The sequence below is a fragment of the Filobasidium floriforme genome (assembly GCF_021052385.1).
Source record: "Filobasidium floriforme strain CBS 6241 chromosome Unknown HD553scaffold_5, whole genome shotgun sequence".
NCBI classification, from domain to species: domain Eukaryota; kingdom Fungi; phylum Basidiomycota; class Tremellomycetes; order Filobasidiales; family Filobasidiaceae; genus Filobasidium; species Filobasidium floriforme.
Window position 1 is genome coordinate 700,798 of NW_025763626.1, and position 16,068 is coordinate 716,865.

At 53.2% G+C, this 16,068-nt stretch overlaps 4 protein-coding genes across 4 annotated transcripts; 1 reads left to right on the forward strand and 3 right to left on the reverse strand.

Annotated features, from left to right (window-relative positions):
• The first annotated feature begins 85 nt into the window (after positions 1-85).
• Positions 86-1,954, forward strand: HD553DRAFT_188684 (uncharacterized protein). Its single transcript, XM_046177003.1, has 7 exons — positions 86-465; positions 533-552; positions 615-924; positions 990-1,046; positions 1,123-1,477; positions 1,538-1,638; positions 1,704-1,954. Exons 1-7 carry the CDS (start codon positions 208-210, stop codon positions 1,800-1,802), a joined length of 1,200 nt encoding a protein of 399 aa, XP_046038513.1. The 5' UTR covers positions 86-207; the 3' UTR covers positions 1,803-1,954.
• A 761-nt stretch (positions 1,955-2,715) lies between these two features.
• Positions 2,716-4,219, reverse strand: HD553DRAFT_340222 (uncharacterized protein; the record flags this gene model as incomplete). The annotated part of the gene is made up of 2 exons (XM_046182521.1): positions 2,716-3,823; positions 3,915-4,219. The coding sequence occupies 2 exons, from the start codon at positions 4,217-4,219 to the stop codon at positions 2,716-2,718; spliced, it is 1,413 nt and encodes a 470-aa protein (XP_046038514.1).
• An 824-nt stretch (positions 4,220-5,043) lies between these two features.
• On the reverse strand, positions 5,044-7,443 carry HD553DRAFT_281908 (nucleotide-diphospho-sugar transferase). The gene is made up of 6 exons (XM_046178144.1): positions 6,930-7,443; positions 6,761-6,868; positions 6,568-6,690; positions 6,377-6,488; positions 6,173-6,300; positions 5,044-6,101 (listed from the first exon to the last, which is right to left on the reverse strand). The coding sequence occupies exons 1-6, from the start codon at positions 6,995-6,997 to the stop codon at positions 5,219-5,221; spliced, it is 1,422 nt and encodes a 473-aa protein (XP_046038515.1). The 5' UTR covers positions 6,998-7,443; the 3' UTR covers positions 5,044-5,218.
• Positions 7,444-10,063: 2,620 nt separating this feature from the next.
• HD553DRAFT_307382 (lysophospholipase NTE1) lies at positions 10,064-16,056 on the reverse strand. The gene is made up of 18 exons (XM_046179411.1): positions 15,842-16,056; positions 15,624-15,770; positions 14,591-15,558; positions 13,518-14,523; positions 13,338-13,455; positions 13,100-13,283; positions 12,985-13,034; positions 12,875-12,923; positions 12,238-12,821; positions 12,020-12,175; positions 11,552-11,962; positions 11,404-11,488; positions 11,320-11,331; positions 11,222-11,251; positions 10,856-11,159; positions 10,697-10,759; positions 10,389-10,631; positions 10,064-10,299 (listed from the first exon to the last, which is right to left on the reverse strand). Exons 1-18 carry the CDS (start codon positions 15,964-15,966, stop codon positions 10,284-10,286), a joined length of 4,551 nt encoding a protein of 1,516 aa, XP_046038516.1. The 5' UTR covers positions 15,967-16,056; the 3' UTR covers positions 10,064-10,283.
• Positions 16,057-16,068: the final 12 nt, after the last annotated feature.

A 16,068-nucleotide genomic window follows, 5' to 3' on the forward strand; every position in this document is an offset into this window, starting at 1 on the left:
GGCGATTGTATAACATACTGTACACCAAGATCTGCACGTGATCTGCCCATCCGATCGGATTTGGCGATGTTCATACATCATACAGATGGTCGTGTCAATTCATCCAATTCATTGATCGTTGATCGTTGATGATCGATGTCGTAGGAGGGCAATAAGCGATACCCCCAAGTATAATACATCTACGTATACCACCTCTTGCCTACCGCCATGCCTCACATCCTAACCACCTCGCTGCGCCGGGCGGTCACCAACCGTTCCCTCCACACCTCGCGGATCCTGGCGACCGCTTCCAGCAACTCTTTGCATTCCCAACTCAGCCCTGCCGACTTGCAAAAGGTCGAGACGGATGGGAACAAGGAAGGTCTGCAAAAGACTATCAAGGGATTCGGGAGGAGCAGAATCTTTAGGGATGAGAAGGGACCTACCTACGAGCATAGGTTCTTGAAGGGTCCGGGGACCGTTGCTGTGAGTCATGTTCCTTTGCTTAAAAAGTACAAAGGCGAGAGCTAATCGGTATATTCGCTATTCCTAGGTGGTTGGCTGTCCTTTTAGGTAAGGCATATCTGCGAAACATCAAGCCTATCTCAATACTGAGGCTTACTGAATTTCATCAGCGGCGGACAGGGTAAATCCGGTGTCGACCTCGGTCCCAACGCTCTCGTCGAACGAGGCCTCCTCTCCCAACTATCCGAACTCGGCTGGAACGTGCACTACGAAGGCCCTGCCGAGTTTGACGATATCCCTTATATCAACCCGAACCAGCCCGGAGCTTCGAATGGACGGGAGGTCTTGCCCGATCCGGATATCGGGAAGATGAAGAAACCTCGGTTGGTCAGCGCTGTAAATCAGAGAGCAATGGAGATTATCAGGGATCATGCGATGGAGGGGAGATTGCCCCTGACTTTGGGAGGAGATCACAGTCTGGTCAGTGTGGAGTGGGTTAGAGCCGGAACCGTCAAGAGTGCTTATGAACAAGCTCGATCCGACAGGCCATGGCGACCGTCTCGGGTATCAAGGCCAAATACCCCGATGCATGTGTCGTTTGGGTATGTCGTTTCCCTTGATTCTCGGTCACAACGTGGAGTTAAATACTCATAGTCGTATGACGCTAATCCCTGCCAGGTCGACGCTCACGCCGATATCAACACCCCCGCCACATCCGACAGCGGCAACATCCACGGCATGCCCATCTCCTTCCTCCTCGGCCTCCCCGGAACCGACGTAGCCCCCTTCTCGGACTGGATCAAACCTTGCTTGAAACCCTCTGATATCGTTTATATCGGGCTTCGGGACCTGGACGCCGAGGAGAAGAAGATCTTGCGGGACTTGGGTATCAAGTGTTTCACCATGCACGAGGTGGATCGATTGGGAGTCGGCGAGGTTGTGAAAAAGGCTCTGAAGCACGTGAACCCGAAGGGAGAACGACCGGTTCACTTGAGTTTCGATGTGGATGCTTGTGATCCTAGTGTTGCCGGAAGTGAGTGTGACCGGAGGGTTGTCGGTTCACAAAGGCACGAGACTGACTTCAGTTGGGCAGGTACCGGAACACCTGTACGAGGCGGTCTGACATTCAGGGAAGCTCACTACATCTGCGAAGCGATCGCCGAGACCGGTTGTCTCGTCGGACTGGATATTATGGTTAGTCTCGCTTTCCGCTCGCGGCCGTGAAAACCCCAAACTAACGTTTCTTTCATGACGTACAGGAGGTCAACCCGGCTCTGGGTGACGACAAGTCGGTCAATGAGACGGTCGCGGTAGGTTGCTCTTTGGCACGAGCGGCACTGGGGGAGACTTTACTCTAGCCGGACTGCGTCTGTTTGATTATGGAGGAGATAAGCGGGTAGTAGACGGGTTGGGAGGCGGCTTGATAACACATGGATACGGCTAGCGCTGTATGCTACATTGCATGGACGAAATCAGATAATCGCATTTGTTGGGAGATTTGTTTGGCCGTGTGCGGCGACTTTGGAGCGACTAGGCTACCGATGGATTGAGTATAGCCAAATTCGACGCGGGGCTGCAGGCGAGCGTAATTAATTTGAGGCCTTCCGGTGATTCGGCATCTCGTCAAATAAAAATCAGTCAATCTACTGCGTTGTTTCGGGGCTAGGTGATATTATTTGGCACCAGCTTTCAGCCGCCGCCAACAGAAGGGGATTGACTCAAATACACCCAACCTCTACAGTTCAATTTATGAAGACCATATATCCCAGGCTCAGGATCACGTTGATTCCAGCGGTAACCAGTCAAGCGACAACGATGGATGGGTCTTGAAAAAGAGTCGATCGCCGAGCGATCCACTGGTGGGTGGCAACCGAATCAAATGGTTCGTCCTAACAGGACAAGAATTTGCGCTTTCTCCCTGGACACGACGAAGACTCTCTCAAACGCTGCTCCATGTGCGCCTCAGCCATTGTGACTTGGGAACCCGCCGCCGTGTTGATACAGGAGTCGAACGAACTCTAGACCTGCAGCAAGTGAATAGATGGTGGTCGAACGGTCTCCCTTTGCCGCCAGTGGCTTTTCGCGTAAATGGGTATATCAATAGCTACTGCAGTTTACATCGGACGATCTTTTGCTTCGAAAAGGCTCGCATATATCCCGGTGTCCGGCAAAGAGCCAGATCGTGGTCTTCTGGCTTTGACCCATCACCCTTGCTCTTTATCCCTCTAAGTTCCGTTCGTGCCGCGATCTGGTTCGCTGAAGGGCAACTTTCTAGTCGCTGTACGACCCGTCTTCATCGTCTTCATCCTCGTCATCCTGTTCGTCATCGTGCTCCTCATCGCTGTCCGTTCCCAGATCCGCTGCAGAGTAATTTCGAACGACCGGCGGCGTGACGATGATCTCATCAGCCAGAGCTTGTAGGAAGCCCGACATGTCGTCGCCTGAATACTCCCTGTCGATTCTAGTCTTGTCTCTGCCGATGACATCATGGTATATCATGCCATTTGGGCTATAGTGGGAGAGACCTCCAAGCTTCAAGTGGCTCAACGCGGGGAGAGGAATCAGGGAGATATCCCTGAAAAACTGAGTCCATTGAGCATAATCTCCTGGGCGATCCTGAGTGGGGAAAGAGATTCGCCACAGACTGAGTTTCTCAAGTGTGGGAGCGAACTTTTTGATCGCGCTGAGCAGTGGCTCAGGGCTTGTTCGGGCGAACCCTAGTTCCAACGTCTTCAGGTGGGAGAGTGAGGCAGGGGGCACAATATCGTGAACGGTTTGTGTCGATTGTGGAAGCTGCATGGGAGAGGTTGGCGATTTGCCGATCCAAAAGAGAAAGTCTTCGTTGGCCCCGGTGACCGACCTATGGAAATTGAGACGCAGTTCCGTCAGGCCTTGGGTACAAATGAGGAATTGACGAAGATGACGAGAACATTCCGGTGCCGTTTGGTTGGCGGAAAGATTGACTGTCAAATGGAGGACCTTGAGCTCTCGAAGGACCGGCTGGATGGCCGGATAGACAAATCCGGGCAGAAAGAATGCAGCATCCGGAAGTGCAATGCCTTTGCGGAACAACACTTGAAATCGCGGCAAGATCCGTCCAGCAAGGCCTAGAGAGCAAAAAAGTGCCGAGAAGAGGTTCGCCAGAAACGCCTCGTTCATGCCGTGGATCTCATAGAGGCCAGGAAGGTGACCAGTAAGATCATAAAGTGTCGTCACACCCCACGATTTCCAGTCGGTCCCATCACGTTGGCGTGAAGCGTTGAAATCGCGGACGTCAACCGTCTCCAAGTTCTCGAGACTCGTGAACGCTTCGGTCAACATCTCACGGTGTATGCCGTTCTTCATCAAGTATTCCTGGTCTGCAGAAGCTCGCATGTAGCTGGAAGGAAAGAAACGTCAACACAGAACAGCGAACACGATGTTTGAGACGGAAAAGGCTAGACGGGGTTGCGGCCGGATCGATTACCCACATGTCGCGTGCCTTTTGATTCCTAAACGACCCTCTCACAGCATTGATGTCGTAGACATGGGTACTGATGATGACATATCTGAGCTTCTTTGAAAGGCTCGGGTGACGAGATATGTCGACGAGAGCTTGTAGAGACGGATGCGTGATCATGAATTGCTTCTTGACGAAGAACTCGTCGGCGAACCATTCCCACAACGACCTTTCCAGTTGTTTGCAGGTGAGTCGTAGGGCGCTGAGATCAGGAGTAGTGACATAGGTAGATATCTGGACCAGCAGCTCCAGTGGCATATCCAAGAGGGAGGTCATCGTGTGGGATCGTCTGGAGGTGGAGAGACCGGAAAAACAAATTAGAAACATTTTTATAACATTACGTATACACATCTACGCTTCAACGCTTACCTTCAGGTCGTCTATGACCAGTCGTTTTGTAGTTGAATGAGACCCAGATAAAACTTGCGTAGTATGTTCTGAGAGAAGAATGCGTGCAGGTGGAATAAACGGTAAATGTTTGTCAACAGACATATCGACCGAAATCTATCACTTACATACTTACTCGTAAATCGCAGCAGGTCGTTGCGCAAATCTTGTACTATTTCGTAGTGCCCAAGCTAGGACCAAAACGTGCTTGAATCGTAAGGAGTCGTGACGGATAACCGCTTGTGGCTGAGCCCAAGATGTAATGGTCAGCTATCCGTCTTCGTGAGATCACGAGGATCTCTTCAAAAGACACTGACCAAATGAACGATGCGTGTTCCTTGAAATGGATGTAACAGGACTGTATACCTATACTGGAACAAGGCAATCAGCTACCGGGCTGTTGCAGAGCTATCGATCACAACAGCTCTTACGGGATGCTCGATCTCTGATCTGTATTAGGCAGTATCAGGACCGATCGCCGCGAGTCTTGCCGCAAGGCAATATGAGTACCGCTTAGCTATATCGGTCGTGGTGCGTTGGTTCGTGCAACAGTTACCCAGGAAAGCTTTGGAAAGATCAAAGTTGATGAGGATGATGTTGTTGTGTACGATGTGGGGGCTGATTAGACGATGCTCGGGACTGGTATTACTCATGGCCACCGACCGCATCACGTGACGCAAGACGATCTCCAAACCCTCTCTGATTGACCAACGTCGAAGCCAATATCCATAGCATCGTAAAATAAAGTCGTTAAAAGTCATACAAAATACAGGTATCGTCGACGATCAGAACCACGCCGCGCAGAGACTATGTGGCATCAAGGCCGGGTGAGTAAACTCGTTCTATGTTCGACGTTATGCGTGGGTATCGATTTGGGTATGTTTGGCTCTATTCCACGTCCGATTGTTTGCTGTCTAGGGTATTGTATGGTGGCGGGGCGGGACTACCTCCGGGCGAGCTCATCCAGTCGAGGGATTTCAAGACCGAAAGCCGAGGAGAGGGCGATCGATCGGATTCGTCCTCAGTTTGTTCGGGGACGACGCTGTCTTGCAGACTGGTAGAGGTGGTGGTGTAGGGTACGCCATTGACGGTGTTGGTTCGTCCAGACGATGAAAATCGTCGAGGTCCGCCAGTCGTGGCTGGGACCGAGCCAGTAGATGCAGATCGAGCATGACGGCTGCTCGATTCTCCAGCGATGTTGGGGACGTAAAAGAACATGCCGTTCGAGCGGTCATTGTGGGCACGACCCCGTTTCGATTGACGCTGGGGTAACAGCATCGCAGGGATGGCCTTGACCATTTCGATGATCCTCGAAGTATCATCCCCATCGCTCTCGTCCGTATCCACGCTCGAGACCGAGGGCGAAGCCGTTCGAGAACCGTCGTGAGACTCGCTCGTGGGCAAGATCGATACCATGTGGTATGACCTGTACCCAGTGCTCGCCATGACGAACTTCCTCAGGCTTCGTCGTCCCGATCGAGCGGTCCGGTTGTTGCTGCAGAGGAACCTAAGTCCACCAGCAATGAAGACGACCAGTCCGATCCAAAAGACGATCTTCCCGCTTGTACCGAGGAACACGATGAATCCGGCGTCGTCGGCGTGCCAGGAGGATCCGTAAAAGTGCGAGAAGAAAGAATGAGGCGCTTCGCCTGCCTTGGCATTCTTGCCGTACAAGGATTTTGGGAGGATCCGTACGTCGGCTCGAGGATGACCCGGTGTCAAGGGGTGGGCGGATGTGTACAAGCCATACTGTACAGACAAGAACATGGGTCTGCAGAGGACGGCGAACAATAGATCAGCCATCCTGTTCGTGTCGCTTTTCCACATGGTGACTGCACTTACCCTGTTGAAAACATGACCGTCGGGTAGTTGGTCACGTATTTATGGTTGAATGCGATCAGACCGTGGATGGTGGCCTCCATGAATGAGCTGCGTTTCGACGAGAACATCAAATCGTTCGAGACTCCGACCTATAGAATGCATTAGTTGCGATAAGCCACGATGCCCTGTCACTATAGAGGGGCGTTCCGCACGCCCGCTACTTACGGGCTTGGTCCTGGGCAGGATGACATCCCAGTCGCCCTGGAGGAGAGGGTCCAAACGGCGCTTGCAGCCGATATCCAGGTCCATGTAGACACCACCGTAGTAATGAAGAACGCTGCACGACAGGACAATATGTCCCGCAGTGAGCCTCCCTGAGCCGAACCGGAGTGACGAATTGATCTGACGACACTCACAAGTAACGAATGGCATCCGCCCTCTGGATGGGATACTCGTAGCCATCAAAAGTCGCCAAAAATGACGGGTACTTTTCGGCGATGAACTTGCGGGACGTGTCGTCTGTCCAGAGCATGTACTCGCTGAAGGAAAACCCAGTCGCAGAAAAGTCAGTAAGATGCCTAACTAGGTGAACACGAGCCCTCAACTCACTAGTCTGGCATGCCTTCCCGACAAGCTTTCCAGACTTTCCTCCACTTTTCGGGCAAGACGTCTGATTTCCAAGTCTGATGAATGAGACGAGGGACAGATTCTCCGGGACTGCGAGAAGAAATAGAGCGTCAGATTCTGATTTCTTCGAGTTCTCCTGAGCTCGTCTCACAGGTTGGTGACATTGCCCAATCGATCCCAATCCGTCTCCCGTACCCGTCCATCCCAATCGTTCCGCATCCAATAACTCCCCGTCCCCTTACCCTGCGCACCCCAAATAGCTCCACTCGCTTCCACCTTCCAGTCCGCACTAATGTCCGCACCGTCTTCATCACTGGGCGCCGGACCTTCCTGCTGAAACTCTTCGATCCTTCCAGCCGTCTTTTCGTTGTAACCTCCCAGCTCGAGCTCGGTCAAGTAAGCCCAGTCTTGAATGTAAAGGTACCTCTGGATCGAGGATAGGACGAGTACAGTCCCGAGCAGGAAGAGTCCGAGAATGACCAAGAACGAGATCAAGATGTTCCTTCGGACGTTGGATGGGCCCTTTTTCACCGAGGTGGAGATGGAGAACGAGGTGGATTTCGATCGACCCCGTCCGCCGCGAGAGACGGTAAAGGTCGACGAACCGGGGACGGGCGTCGAATAGATCTTGCCGGCGCTCCTCCCGCTTGGAGGGTAACCGACGTCCTCCCCGTCCGTTCGGCTGGTCGACCTGCTCTCCTCGTCATCCTCGTCGTCGTCCTCGTCTTCTCGTCGCACGCGACCTCGCCAATCGTCGGGATACCGATCCGAAATGGTATACCTCCTGCTCTTGGCCGACTCTCCTGTTGCCCGTCGAGCGTGTTGGTCCCACTGCCAAGTGAGCCGCGAATCGTCCCTGTCGTCTTCAAACAAGGACGAACGTCTAGACCGAGATCCAGTCCTCCTGGCCGAGCCCGTACCACCTCCGGTGCTGCTACCAGCAACTGCGCCTGCACCACTAGCATTCCTGAACCCACCAGGCGAGGGTAAGGACGGAGTGACAAAGTTGATACTCCCCTTCCTGCTCAACCCGTTCGAGTTCCGGCTGTACTGCCTAGTCAATGGCGTACCAGCTTGCGACCCGTTCCAGCGGGACGCCCCCGGACCCCCCAGAATTGGGGACGGAGCGTGAGCATGAGTGTGGCTCTTCTGCGTCACGCTAGACCGCCTGGACCTAGGTTCTTGGAAATGCAACTGGATGCTCGTCCTCCTTGACGAAGGTCGCGTTCCGGCGTACGAAACGTTTTCGCTGTACTCGCCATCGCTGTCGTAATCAGGCGTGGTCGGGCGTTTGTGGTGTTGTTTGCGATGAGGGTATTGAGACGAGGATGATGGAGGGAACATGGTGTTGGTGGGAGAGAAAGGGGATCCCAGAGACTCGGGTTCGTCGGTAAAAGTGAGTGTCGGTCCAAAGGAAGATGGATTGTCGTGGTGCTGATGTTGCTGATGATGATGCAAGGAATGATGATGGGCCTGTTGGTTCGACGACCCTGGTACAGTTTGGCCGTTGGGTGTCGTCGTCGAGTTCAAGGAAGAGCCTCGTCTAGGTGGTCTTCGTCCAGAGTTGTTTCGCAGGGAACCTCGTGATGGAGGATTGACATCGATCGAAAGGCTAGGTCTAGTAGATTCGATTTCTGGTGCGAAATGGATGACGGCCGACGAATGGGATCCGTTACGCTGATGACCCGTACCGACGCCTCGACTGATGCTGCCCGTCGCGTCGTTGATGTTTTCCCAGGCTGAGGGTCGAGTCGAGATGGAGGACGACCTTCGATTACGGAGCTGCGAGATGATGGGCTCGGTAGGGGTACCATGAGGTGACATGTCGTTGACGAACTTTCCGAGTTGGCCGCTAATCAAGTGAATGTTGGTCTCGTCGACGGTATGAGAGGAAGTGGAGCCTTCGCTCTGGAGATCCTCGCGGTCGCTGTCGGATTCGCTGCAAGACTCGTCTCCGCGACTGGATAGAAAGACTTCCGTGTACCTTTGATGATTGCGATGTTCCTTTGGATTCTGTCGATGCGATGTCGTTGGTGATCCGCAGTCACCACGACCTCCTACGACTCCATCATCACCACCATTTCCATCTTCAACTTCTCTTTTGATGGACATTATTCTAACAAACGCGCTGCTGCTGCTCCTGCTGTTGCCGCCAATTTGGATCCGCGTTCGTCGACACGGTGAGTGATTGGCTGTGAGGAAGGCTAGGGGGATACGTAGGTCCAATGAGAAAGGGTTTCACCGTCGGTTCATGTTCGAAACGTTTGACGAGCTGTTTCAGTGTGGCAGGTTCCTTTCTGCTTCAACGAGAGATCGCAGGTCCGCTCGTTGCTATATCATCGAAATCCACAACCCACTCTTGGACTCTCCTTTCTATTGCTGGGTTTCTGTCACCCGCGCGCTCGCCCTCCCTTCCCCCTCGCTCTCTCTCGTGCGGAATCTCGCCCAAGCGTCATGCAATCTGAAATCTCTCCCTCTCTCCGGCCCTGCCGATGGATTTTGCTCTCCGTCGGTGCTTGTGGTCGTTCAGACCCCAGACCCACAGCACCGAGCCAATCCCGTACGGGATTCTGATTCGCTAAAAACACCACAACGCCGGCAGCTGGCAGAGCAGGGGCTGTACCCTTGTCCTAAAAACAAGGTGTGGGGGAAATCGATCTCCCCCCTCCCACGTTCGCGCAAGTTACGGAAGAACGGTCCCGTCCTCTTCTCCCGCCCGCCTATCGAACCTTTTTTTTTCCCTTCTGGGCGTGTTTTGTATCCGATCGTTCGAAATCTTCGGTCGTTTCCCCCGAGATGAAAACGTGGCGTAGATGGATCTGTCCCACGCGGGTGGCGGAAGGAGAACAACAAAACAGGAACGCTGTTGTGCTTCGAGCGAACGTTCCATACAGATCATCAGATCGAGAGATCCCAGCGACACCTCTGATCCTCTCAGGCCTCCGGTGTTGAGAGCGACAACCTCATCATGCATACGCAAGCACAGGGGATTGCGTGCTGGATACTTCTTGTAGCAGTCCCCTTCTTGGTTCGTACACCGGTCCGTTGAACCGCGAACCGTTTGACATCATCCACACCACCGAGCAGCCGAAAGCGTGATCTGTGACGCGTTTGAGCTGCGAAGCGAAAAGCCCAACCGAAGGCGTGTCCGGCCCTGGAGCGAGGGTTTAGGGCGCGACATTGGATCAGAGGACCCATGCGGTGTCATACCCCAACCCAAACCCAAGGGAAGCCAAGAAAATCTCGGGAAACCCAAGAGCGCAAGAGCATAGTGAACATGGCGGTAGGGACATCAGCTGGAGCGACTTTTCATTTTAGCTCTCCGCTAAGCTGTAATGATCCATAAAGAACTGATAGCGAGCAAAGTTGGTATAGTATTGAAAGGCCCGAAAGGACTGCTCTCTCCATGGTCTATGATCTACAGGCTATTGATGTAGGCGAGATGTTAAAGAGCCACGTGCATTCTTCCCTATTAATGGACAGGTCAGTGTACTTCAAAGACAGCTCAGATAGACATCCTCCTGTCAAGACATTGAGAAAATCTCGTGAATCAGCAAGGATAGCTCCTTGACCACAACTGTCAAAGCGTTCGAAGCCTAACATGACTAACCTCAACCTCGTCCCGCGCTTGACCGCCTGACTCTTGGCCTGGACGTCGTCCACCAACCCCGTAGGCAATTTCCCTTCAGCCTTCCACTGTTTCAAGACTTCTCGCGCCGCTTCGAGTCCGACGGCATAAACCTCATTGAATTTGCTGAACCCGCCGAGCGTTTCAAACTGTTGCACCGGCATGGCGTAGTAAAGGCATCCAGGGGTCTTTTTCGCTTCGTTTAATGTCGTGGCGGACGCCACACTGCACATGATGAAACAGATCAATATTCGTGGGCAGCCGAGTGTGTCAAAGATTCCATGACTCACTAGGCAAGACGGCCGTTGACTTCGGTCATGCTCAAGACGGAACGTTTCGAAAACGGGTTGAGACTGCGAAACGAAAAACGATCGACGGGATCAGCTCCCGCGTTTTGCTTTTTTTATCGCGTCCCAGGAATAGAGAGGCTCCGAAATGAAACTGCGTACCGGCTGAACAGCACAGCCCAACCAGAGACGGAATCTCCATAATGTCGCGGAGAAGTATCGTCGATCGAACCCACGTCAACGGCGATGATATCTACGGCGCCCAGCTCAGAGATCATCTCGGCCACCGGTAGGTTGGAAAAGTAGCCACCATCGACGAGCAGGCTGCCTCGATCGGACAGCGGTGGCAAGAGACCCGCCAATGTCATGCTGGCTCGAACGTATCGCCAGGCATAGCCGGTGCGGTGGATCTCCAGTCGAGAATGCGTGATGTTGGTCGAATTGCAAAAGTAAGGGATCCACATATCTAGGTGAAGGCAGTACGGATGAGCGCGAGTCTCGACTGGGCCGCATGTCTGATGGGCTTACCTTCGATATGAAGATCATAGAACGCCTTATCTGTTTGAAGGCAACGAAGTCGCATTCAGTTTTTCGTTATCGACGGAACGGGAGGCATGAATCCTTACAGATACCCCGATCTTGTGAAGAGCGTGAGATTTGGTCAGCCGCTCCGCTTGAGGTACACCGCCAGCTCGAATATGTAAACTCACTGAACTCGTGCCCCGTTGTATACGAAGCGAATGGATATGTCAGATCGCTAAGAATTCGCCAGAGAGACGACATGCGTCCCGCAAACTACGTAAAGATGCTCTGCAAATCAGCACGGGTCCTTCCGGGCGTTGTTCCATCCATACTGACCTGCTTTGTCCGCCCGGTAGTGGATAGCAGATCCCCCTCCCGAGCGTACAACCCACCGATGAAGCTACCAATCGAGCAGCCGCCGATAGCGTCGACGGGAATCTGCATCTCCTCCAGGGCTTCTAGCATGCCGAGGTGCGATATGCCTCTGCCTCCGCCTCCCCCTAGTACCAATCCGATACTCTTGCCGCAGAGCCTCCTAGCCAGCCGGGCGAAATCGTTGAGATGCGGCGGTCGACGGGGTCTCTCAGATGGTCGGAACCGATATTTCTTGATCCTGGTTTCGACCTTTTCTCGCAGATGCTTGAAAGCCACGACTGCAGCTGGGTCGTGCACGAAGGGCACGCCCTTGTTCGGCACAACGACTCCTGGAAGTTCGATATGATGATGACCAGTAATAAACGGCCGTTCCTGACGAGCAATATGGTCAGCCGAGACCTGATCATAAGCATGAACTGCTTGCCTCACTTTCAGCCAACGTCGTGTCGATCCTGGTGCAACATATCGTTCGGGATGGAGCAGCACCATCTCCTTACGAGCGGTAGTACCCGAAGCTAGGAGGAACTTCTCGTATTCCCCCAAACTAGGCTCATCGCCCATGCCGACAAGCAAGACAAAATCCGCCTGAAATGTGGCTTCCTTTCAACATATATATCGATACAACCCCAGATACCGATACGACTCACCTGCTTGATCGACGTCATTGTCCAAGAACTCGTTACGGGGGTGTCTACTACGTAGAGGACCATCTTGTACTTTCTCTCCTTCTCTCCGAGCCAGCCGCTCACTTTGAGTTTCCCCATTTTGGTGAAAGCATGCTTGCCCAATTGGCGGATGACAGTAGCTTGATCAAGATATGCCGTTGGAGCACCAATGTCCTCTAAAGCCACTCTCAGTCGCTCAGCAAATGCGGCGACCGGGACATTGCGCGTTGTCGGCATGACGCAGATGGTTTTGAGGTTGAGGTTGGTTGACGTAGCGTTTGCTTTTGATTGGGCCGTACGGTTCTGAATGGGTTCGGCAGCTTTTCGTACCCGTGAAGCGATCAACCGCAAAAAGCGGATTGTGGTTGCGGGGTGTTGCGTAGAGATGGCGTTGAACAAGGCCATTGGCATACGTACCAATTCAGACTCTCTGATGGCGTGCACCGTATGAGACCTTTTGCTTCCCGTAATGGCTTCGAGTTCGCCAATGATCGAGTTCTGACCGTGCTCTCCCATGATCTTGACTTCTCCGCTTGACGACTCGGTCAGAGTACGGAGACGCCCACCTGCAGTGACGGGTCAGCTCGGTGAGATCATTGGGTAATTGCAGCGCACTTACTAATCACGAAGTAGAACGAATCGCTTTTATCACCCTCACGGTACAGAACCTAGCAATTTCATTTTTGGTTGAGCGCCAATGCTCCTCCTGGTCTCCACCTAATGTCTTACCTGTCCTGCGGCAGCCTGAGTCCAATCAAGCGCTAAGTCCAAATGATGTACTGTTGGCAGACATGGGATTCAGAGACAGTTACGCTGCTGTCGAGATATAACGGCAAATATTTACCTAAAGGTGAAAGCACCGACGTCAATCGTTTGGCGAGCGTCAACAATACGATTGGCCGGCGTTCAAGGAGCCTTTCAAAGCTTTGATGCGGCAGCAAGCCGACATAGCAGTCCGTCTTGGCCCGGATAGTGGTATAAGATTCGGAACTGCTCAACGCAGCGAGATAGCCAGCGATTCCACCAGGCTGCGAATGATCGATTTCAGCATTACGACCTTACGGATCGGTGATCTGACTTACCTTGATCTCGAACAATAGTTCCTGGTCGCCTTTGGGGGCTGATTCCATGCGGAAGTCGACATCGGCTTGAGCAGTCGAGGTTATTGTGACGTCAAGGAAGCCATCGATTACGAAGAATCTGTTGCATGCCATATCTTCAGTGTGGCTGACCTCAGATGGGTAGCTCAAGGCGGAACTCACAGGCCGGCATTCGCTTCACCTTCTTTCACCAATACACTACCCGCTTTGAAGTATAGGATCTGCACATCGTTTTCGAGGTCTTCCACGCCGCCCGTTGTACTCTCCGCAGCAGTCCCGGTATGACTCGCATTCTCTTCCCCCTGCAGTCCTCCCAAGGTAGACGCCTGGCTTCGAGTGATGTCGAGCATAGACAATCCGCCAAATGGGGAACGAATCGAAGCCGACCCCGGTCCACGACGACCCTTCTGGCCAAACGTCAGGGGCGACGTCGGGGTCGACATCGCTATCGAGTCTGCGCCTGAAGGAAGTGCCGACTCGGTATTTGGAGCCTGAATTAACCCGATCGACTCGGCGATCGACGTCATCACGGCTTCCTTCAGGTCGAACTCTTCGTTCAGGCTCTCAGTGGTCGATCCGTGCTTGCTCCTCTTGCGACGGGCCATGGTATTGGAAGAGGTGCCGCGCAATACTCCAGGAGTCTTAGCTTGCCACGTATCATTACGGCTGAAACCGGGCGTGCGAGACTGCGGCCGGTAATAGGCCTCGTCATCATCGCCCATGGCTGAGGTCATGCTGAATAGATCCCCAGCGCCGACCTGTTTGCGCACATTATCGCGCTTCTGATATGTTTCTTGCCTGTTGGTGACAGGTCTAGGTTGCTGAACTGGACTCATGGAAAGTTTGCTGTTCGTGCTTGTTCTCGCAGTCCCGGCTGCCATATATGGCGCTTTGTTGTTGCTCAATGCCTCCGGGTTAAAGTTGAAATAGTCTTTGCCAAGAACGGTCTGGGCTCGACTGGCTGGGGTCACCGCAGGGTTGCTTGATCCATCGGTCGATTGCTTACGAGCAGGCTTGGGCGAGGTTCGTAGTTCCGGTTGGAACCGTTCTCTAAGATTACGCATCCCTCCTTGCTCATAGAACGCGGGAGGTAACGGATATGACACCAGCGTATTCAATCGATCCTCAGCCTGTAAAATCTCTCTGGTTAAACCAAGGTAGCGATGAGCTGAAAATGGCACGAAAGGTCAACCATACGTTAACCCTGGGAACAGCATCCTTGGGACAAAACTGACCTGTCATGAATGTTACCCTGGCGAACCGAGTCAAGATGACCGAAACGATTTGCCCGGTCGCTTTGGGGAACTTGTGACGCAGCCTGGTGAAAGCCTCGAAAGGAATCACCGCCAAAGTCGTATCCACCGTAGCTCGCGCAATCACAGCAGGTCGATCTCCAGCAGCGGTGGTGTGCCTCTGACGACCCTGATTCGACTTTGCAGTTCCGTTGAAACGCGAGTTGGCCTCGGAATGAGTCGAAGTCACAGCCGACATCGGATTTCGGAAAGGCTGCCCGCCGCTCGCGATTCGGTCGATAGGATCTTGAACGGGAGATTCCGCCACATTACCATATCGCTGGGCAGGACCTTCGGTATGATCCGATTCTGACCGGCTTGAAGAGAGGTCCAATTGGCTAATACTGCCTTCTGGCCGGACATAAGGACTTTGGCTATACTCTGTCCGCTTGACATCTTCGTAAGACTCTGGTGCGGAGATCCCTCCGAGACCGTCATCGGACCGAGCGCCTGCGCTTGTGGGAACGGATCGATGTGGATGTTCTGATTCTTGTAATCCTTCTCCTTCCCAGCTGAGCTTCACGTCTTCTGTGAATAGTCGGAGGATAGTAAAGAGTGACGAGACGGTTCCTCCAGTAGCTACCTCATTCAGTAGCTGATACCCATTGTAAGGGCTCTCTGGACTAGGGCTCCCGCTCCCCGCCGAATGCGCAAACACTTGGACGTTTCCATCTACCACGCAGACGAAACCTTCTTTGTCATCTGCGTCGAGCGAGATGGTCTCCCCTGCTATCAAACGCTTAGTCTGCAGGTGTCGAGACAGCTCGTGGAAAACGGGCTTTTCCAGAAATCCAAAGATCCGAATTGCAGCTAGGAACTCGTCCAGGTAGTTGTGAAAGGCGGTCGAGCGACCGAAATCCGATGGGATAGTGAGGTCCGGGTTGAGCAAGTGGGAATCGGGAGGAGCGAGCCTTTTCCAAACAGGCTTGAGGATCAGCTAGCGCACTTTTCGACAACATGGAGGCTTGAGGCTTACGGAGGCTCCTTGAGCTCACTATACTTGTTTAGGACTCGGTATCGTATCCATAAAGCTACTCCAGCACCAAGCAGGAATGTCAAGGCGACGAGCTTGGTAAAGTCCAGCTGCAAGGTCAAGCTATAGCCGAGGATCCGAACCACGTAGCTGAGGACAAACAAAGAAGGCAACATCAGTACCCACCGTAACGTCTGATACGCACGAGAGATTCTTCTCACGTGGGTATCGTTATAGTAACGAATGCGACGATCACTCGTATAGCTCTGAGAATGTAGAGGAACGCATGGATGATGGCAGCAGCCAATGCCACGATAGGGTTGCCGGCGTTGGGCGTAGCGTCCATCTTGGTCCGACGGCGACTTTTACAGATATCTATGTCGAGACTTGGCTATACATGGCTCCTGCCAGCCAATGACCAAGTGGTAAACCAACGCTTCGGGTGTCT